The 6,243-nt window shown below is 28.5% G+C and overlaps 1 protein-coding gene across 1 annotated transcript; it reads left to right on the top strand.

Moving 5' to 3' along the window:
- Positions 1-1,176: 1,176 nt before the first annotated feature.
- Positions 1,177-3,738, top strand: LOC113866569 (probable arabinosyltransferase ARAD1). Its single transcript, XM_027501394.1, has 2 exons — positions 1,177-2,139; positions 3,184-3,738. Exons 1-2 carry the CDS (start codon positions 1,177-1,179, stop codon positions 3,736-3,738), a joined length of 1,518 nt encoding a protein of 505 aa, XP_027357195.1.
- The last annotated feature ends 2,505 nt before the right edge of the window (positions 3,739-6,243 follow it).

Raw genomic sequence — 6,243 nt, 5'->3', positions numbered from 1 at the left:
CTGGGCAGTGCCGTGGCTTTCACGTGGTAAGCAAGAGAGTTGCCCTAAGTCTCGAATCGTCCTCAAATATATTTTTTATATTCTTAAAGAATTATTATATTATATATTTATTGTATTATTTTTATTAATAGAGTTACATAATTTAAAAATCAAGTTTTTAATATACATTCAATGACATAAAATTAAAAAATAATAAATAATATCTTTTTATTAAAGTATAATATTCAATGTTATTATACTTTTTAAATAAAAATTATATATTTAAATTTTTATTTCGTTTGCTTAAACCTATATTTAAAAAAATCGTTTTAAACTATGTATATAATTTTTAATACTTTAAAATATTTTATTATTTATTTAAAATTTATAGGAAACATATTTTAATGTTTTCTTTGATGATAATAATTATTATGTATTATTTGTTATGAATAAAACTTTATAATTCCTTAATTATAAAAGCAACTAAATAAGTTTTTCTTCTAATAATTTTGATTAAGGTTTAAAAGATTTTAAACACGGTCCTCGATTTGGGATTGGTAATTAAAAAGAGAAACTAAGAAGAGATATTACAAAGAGAGAGTGATTCATTGAATCCTATTTCTAACAAAAAATAATCTGAGGCACAAAATTGTGGAGTTCAAAGCATAGAAGCCCGCTTCCACCGTTAGACCCTATTCACACGCTCTCTTTCTCGATTCTATTGCACTGTCTACCATAGCAAAGACACACAACAATGACACACAAACTACATGGTCTTTCTCTTCTGTCAACAACCACAACTACTACACTATACCAACATCAATCTTTTCTTCTCATTGTTGCTATGTTGAGCTAATAGGCAACATGGATCTCCTCGTTTCTCTTCTCAATTGGGTCTTCAACATATTAGCAAAATGTTAATCTATATATAGCTAGTAATCACTCATCACATATATGGTTGTTGATTTCAATAAATGATGAATTATGCCATTAATGTTATCTATAGACTAATCACTTGTTGAGGTTCATGTTGTGTGTGATCACATCTTAATCTCTTGGTTTTGGTTCCTTTCTTCTTTGTCTTTGTAGTGTGTGCATTTTCTCTCATGCTATTGCAAAGCTAATTAAACCCTGGTTATGATTGTGTCAAATAGAGAAGTGGGGTGTTGAAATAGTAGCTGTTGGCGTCCTATGACAATGGCTGAGAGAAATGTGGCATGTTCATTCAAGGTTGTTTCTAGAAAGTCATTGTTTTTCTTCTTTACAATGACATCAATTTTGTTTATCATGTCATGGTTCTATGTTCTGCGTTCCACTGATGGTCCTCATTTTATTGATAACAAGTTGCCCAATTCAAAGCTTTTATCTACCTTTGATAAGGGTCTGAAGCAAAATGTCGAGTCTTCTTTTGGGAACCGAGCAATTCTTGTGGATAGTGAAGATGTAGAAGAGACCAGTGAGACCAAAACTCCAAATGAGAAGGAAAATATAATAAAATATTATACAGGGAAACTATGCAGCAAAAATGATGATGTTGTTCTCAAGGTTTTCATGTATGATTTACCACCAGAGTTCCATTTTGGACTCTTGGATTGGAAACCAAGTGGGAATAGTGTTTGGCCTGATGTTAGAAATGACATACCTGGTTACCCTGGGGGCTTGAATTTGCAACATAGTATAGAGTTTTGGCTTACATTGGATATTCTTGCTTCAGAATTTCCTCATTCATCTAAGGCTAAGACTGCAATCAGAGTTAGAAACTCTAGTGATGCCGATGTTATATTTGTACCATTCTTTTCATCCTTGAGCTATAATCGGTACTCAAAAATTAACCCGCATGAGAAGAAGACTAGGAACATGGTCTTGCAAGAGAAGTTAGTGAAGTATTTGAAAGCTCAAGAGGAATGGAAGAGATCAGGAGGAAAGGATCATTTGATTTTAGCTCATCATCCCAATAGTATGTTGGATGCAAGAATGAAGTTATGGCCTGCTACATTCATTCTTTCAGATTTTGGTAGATATCCTCCAAACATAGCTAATGTTGAAAAGGATGTGATTGCTCCTTATAAACATTTAATCAGTTCCTATGTCAATGACAACTCGGACTTTGATAGCCGCCCAACATTGCTGTACTTCCAAGGAGCTATATATAGAAAAGATGTATGGTCCTCTTGATCTTTAATATCTTTGTTTCCTTCACATCTTTTATCTTTGGAGAGAATATAATTATTCTGCATTTACTTCCAGAAATTTTTTAAATTAGAGAACACTTCACTTTTTCTATTATAATTGAACAATGCTCAAAGGGGCCTAATGGGGTCCCTATTCTGAAGGAGCCACTAGATAGGAATCTAAAATGATGAGTTATCTTTGATGACTTTTGATCATTTCTTGGGGGTCTGCCACATTTCTCCTGTTTCTCTACAGAGGTTATTTATCCATAGTATTGAGCCTAAGAAGGAAGCAAGATAAGCTATAGTTATTTATGTGGCTCAACGTTTCTGAAATTGGTGACATTTAAACCCTTGAGTTTCTGTGAAACAAAGTTGATTGAACATTAGTTCATTGTCAAGAAGTATGTTTTTGTTAGATATTTGTTTGATTCTTCATGCTTTCAATATATCTGTTAATGATTATATGTTTGCTCAAATAAGTTTAGCACAGTAAGATGAACCTTTCCTATGTGAATTTTGGATGTAACAATCACATGGCCTTTTCTTTCTGGGGTTTCCATCTTAGTTGCACAATGTTATGTAGATGATTGATTGTCTGAGCTCTCTAAGGAAGAATTAAAATAGGGAGAGTTGTGAATTGTGATTTTATTGATCTAACTAGAAAATTAATGTAGTTTAGCTAGTAAACCACTTCCATCATTTGTATGTGAAATTTTATTCCGAGTGAAAACTAAGTACAATTATTGTGGTTTTCATCACTTGATTATTTCCTGAAGTTATCAGGAATTATTGTCTGGCTTTTATCTTATGTAATTTCAGAATTTTATCAATTACTTCCTCTGGTTTCATTTTGTACCCAAGGTCCAAATTGAACATTATCTCACTTATAGAAGCATATCTGATGAAAAAATTTCAATATTTTTCAAATTCACCATATATTTCCTTTCTTGGACGTTTGTGTGTGTGTGTGTGTATATTTGTTTAGAAAATTAATTGTGCTTAGCTTGAATTTTTGTTTTCATATGATCAGGGAGGTTTGGCAAGGCAAGAACTATTCTATCTTTTGAAAAATGAAAAGGATGTACATTTTTCCTTTGGAAGCATTCAGAAAGATGGAATTAAGAAAGCAACAGAAGGCATGCGTGCTTCCAAGTTCTGCCTCAACGTAGCTGGTGACACCCCTTCATCAAATCGCTTGTTTGATGCAATTGCTAGTCACTGTGTTCCTGTCATCATCAGTGATCAAATTGAGCTACCATATGAAGATGTCCTTGATTACTCTCAGTTTTGCATATTTGTTCGTATTAGTGATGCCATCAGAGAAAATTATCTGATAAACTTCATAAGGGGTATTGGCAAAGAAGAATGGACCCAAATGTGGAACAAGTTGAAACAGGTTGAACATTTCTTTGAATTTCATTTCCCTTCTAAGGAAAATGATGCTGTCCAAATGATTTGGCAAGCTGTTGCACGTAAAGTTCCTGCTATAAAATTGAAGGTAAATAGGTCTAGGAGATTTTCTAAGTCGCCTCCAAGCATAGACAATGGACTAAAATCAATACCTGCACCAAGGAATTTTTGGTAAAAATGATAATACATACTAGACTTCGGATATGAAAAATGTCATAATGTTTTTACCTTTAGAAATGTGCGAATATTCTTATATTTTGACACTGATATAGTAACATTTTTTCTTATTATAAAGTTTTTTTCACTGTCACTTTATTGTTCTTACCAGAAATTTGTGATGATGACTTCTTTTGTATATCATTTTTCATTTTTCAACCCATTTCAATAAGTAACATTTCACAGCACGAACAAGCAATATGTCTCCCTATCTGGTTCTGATTTGTGTTCCAATATATTTGTATACTTAGATATACTAGATGTGGAGAAGGATCTTTATGCTTTAGATTTTTTGTTTTGTGAGATCAGGTTCTTGCTATCATTTTTTACAATTAATGATGTAATTTTTTAGACTTTTGGCATATTGAATTGACTTCATCGCTCCTCTTAAAGTTCCCATATTGGTTAGGTATGTGAGTATCTCGATTACAAATTAAATTGGGGCACATGGAAATATCAGTTCATGAAAACATGTGATATGTGTAAGAAGAACGGTAATAAAATACTTTTAAACTCCTATCTATCTTTGTATATTAGAAGTAATTTTATTTTGTATATATTATATGACTTCTAAATTAAGTATTTAATAATTTTAGTTAATTTTATAATTAAAATTCCTTTTTTTTTTTGGTAATTTTACTTTGATTAATTTTTAGAGTGTAATATTCCACATATAAATTTAAATTTGAACAATACGAGTATGTTTTTATTTCACATAATTGATAATATTTTTTTATACTTTTAAGTTTGAATAAAGTAAATATGATATATATATATATATATATGTATGTATATATATTAACCTTTAATATTTTTTTTGTTTTATAATACTATATAAGACTTCTATTCAACTAGTATGTATTTATTAAACATTCAAAACTTAAATTAAATAAATACTACTTAAATATTATAAATTTTAATACACTAATAATATTAAACGTTATAATTTTAAATAAAAATTTAATATTTATTTATTTATTTATTATATACAATAAAAAAAAATCAAATTATGCTTTCCCCATGATAAAACTAAATACATGCTCTCCTTTTCTGCCATCACTGGTCCACATGCTTAGCCTAATACGGAGGCCAATTCAATGCTATGGAGTCGTAGTAAGAAGCCCACTCTTTTTCTTGTGCATCATAACCTTGATGTTGAATAACGAGAGAAAGACTTGGCCAAAAAATAATAGAGAGAGAGAGAGAGAGAGAGAGAGAGAGAGAGAGAGAGAGAGAGATGAATGATTTTAGCAAATGGCAGAATTTAAATTGCATTGAAGGCAGTGGGATCACACAGTAATTGGTAATAATCATAATGTATAATTGTATACTTCTTCATTATTTTTATCTATCATTTTAAAAGTTTAAGAAAATATTTATTGTCTTTTTCTGTTATACTCTTGTTATTTTTATAAAATTTTTAATTATTTTACATATTTACCATAAGATAGATAATTAATTATTGTACAGTCCAAAAATTAATAAAATCAAATCATAAATTCTTTATAACTTACTTGCACATTAATCTATAAAATATATATTTTTTCTGATACTAGAACTTAATGAATAGGATTAATAAATAAAAAAGAAGTTAATTTATTGGAGAATAGAAAGGTAAAATTACAAACCTAGATAAATTTTTTTATATAAATTACAACATTAATTAATTTTCTCAAATTGTGTGAAACAATCTCAAATTATATTGAGAGAGCAGTAAATAAAAAAATGCTATCAAGTACTCTTACGCTACTAATTAAAGAATTAAAAATAATTATTATTAAAAATAAAACATATTATTTTTACAATTTTGAATATATTCTAATAGTTTTTAATAAAAATAATTATTTATTGATTTGTTAATTAATGTCCTGTAACAAGACCTCTAATATATAGTCTCATAGAGTCTTTGCCTTAAAACTCGTGTATAACTTGATTTAGGTATAATTTGAATAAATTTTTAAAGTTTTTATCTTCTCAAATGAATGATAAAATAAGAGAAGTTAAATAAGAGAATTTTTTAAAAATAAAAAATATAAATTATTTTTATTATAAAATAAAATTTATTTATTTTTATTAGATTTATTTTTTTTTATAAAGATTTTATCCAAACTAACTCTTAATTATTATTATTATTTTTTCTTGACTCAATTATAAAGCAGCACAAGTCAGTGTTGTTTTTCTTACGATGTTAGATGTTATTTATAAAGTGCCTCTCATTTAATAAGTGACGTATCACTTGAAAAAGATATCAAACAATAATAGAAAAAGCATTAAGTGATAGGATTTTCTTAACAAAAATTACACTAATAATGCATAGGCATTGTGTGAGAGTTTATTTAATGTATGATACATTAATAATATATATCTATATATTTTTTAATATTAACATAATTGTCTATTTTAGTATAATGCATTATGACATTAGTATAAAGTAAAAATATATTTATATTAATAGTTGAATTTT

This window comes from Abrus precatorius, unplaced genomic scaffold, assembly GCF_003935025.1.
Source record: "Abrus precatorius isolate BTA unplaced genomic scaffold, Abrus_2018 Scaffold5, whole genome shotgun sequence".
Taxonomy (NCBI): Eukaryota; Viridiplantae; Streptophyta; class Magnoliopsida; order Fabales; family Fabaceae; genus Abrus; species Abrus precatorius.
Note: the sequence above shows the minus strand (reverse complement) of the source record. Positions and strands in the feature narration are given on the sequence as shown.

Coding starts and splice junctions, on each gene's coding strand:
- LOC113866569 (XM_027501394.1), top strand. CDS start 1,177: ATGGCTGAGAGAAATGTGGCATGTTCATTCAAGGTTGTTTCTAGAAAG. Junction 2,140..3,183: donor GAGCTATATATAGAAAAGAT/GTATGGTCCTCT, acceptor TCATATGATCAG/GGAGGTTTGGCAAGGCAAGA.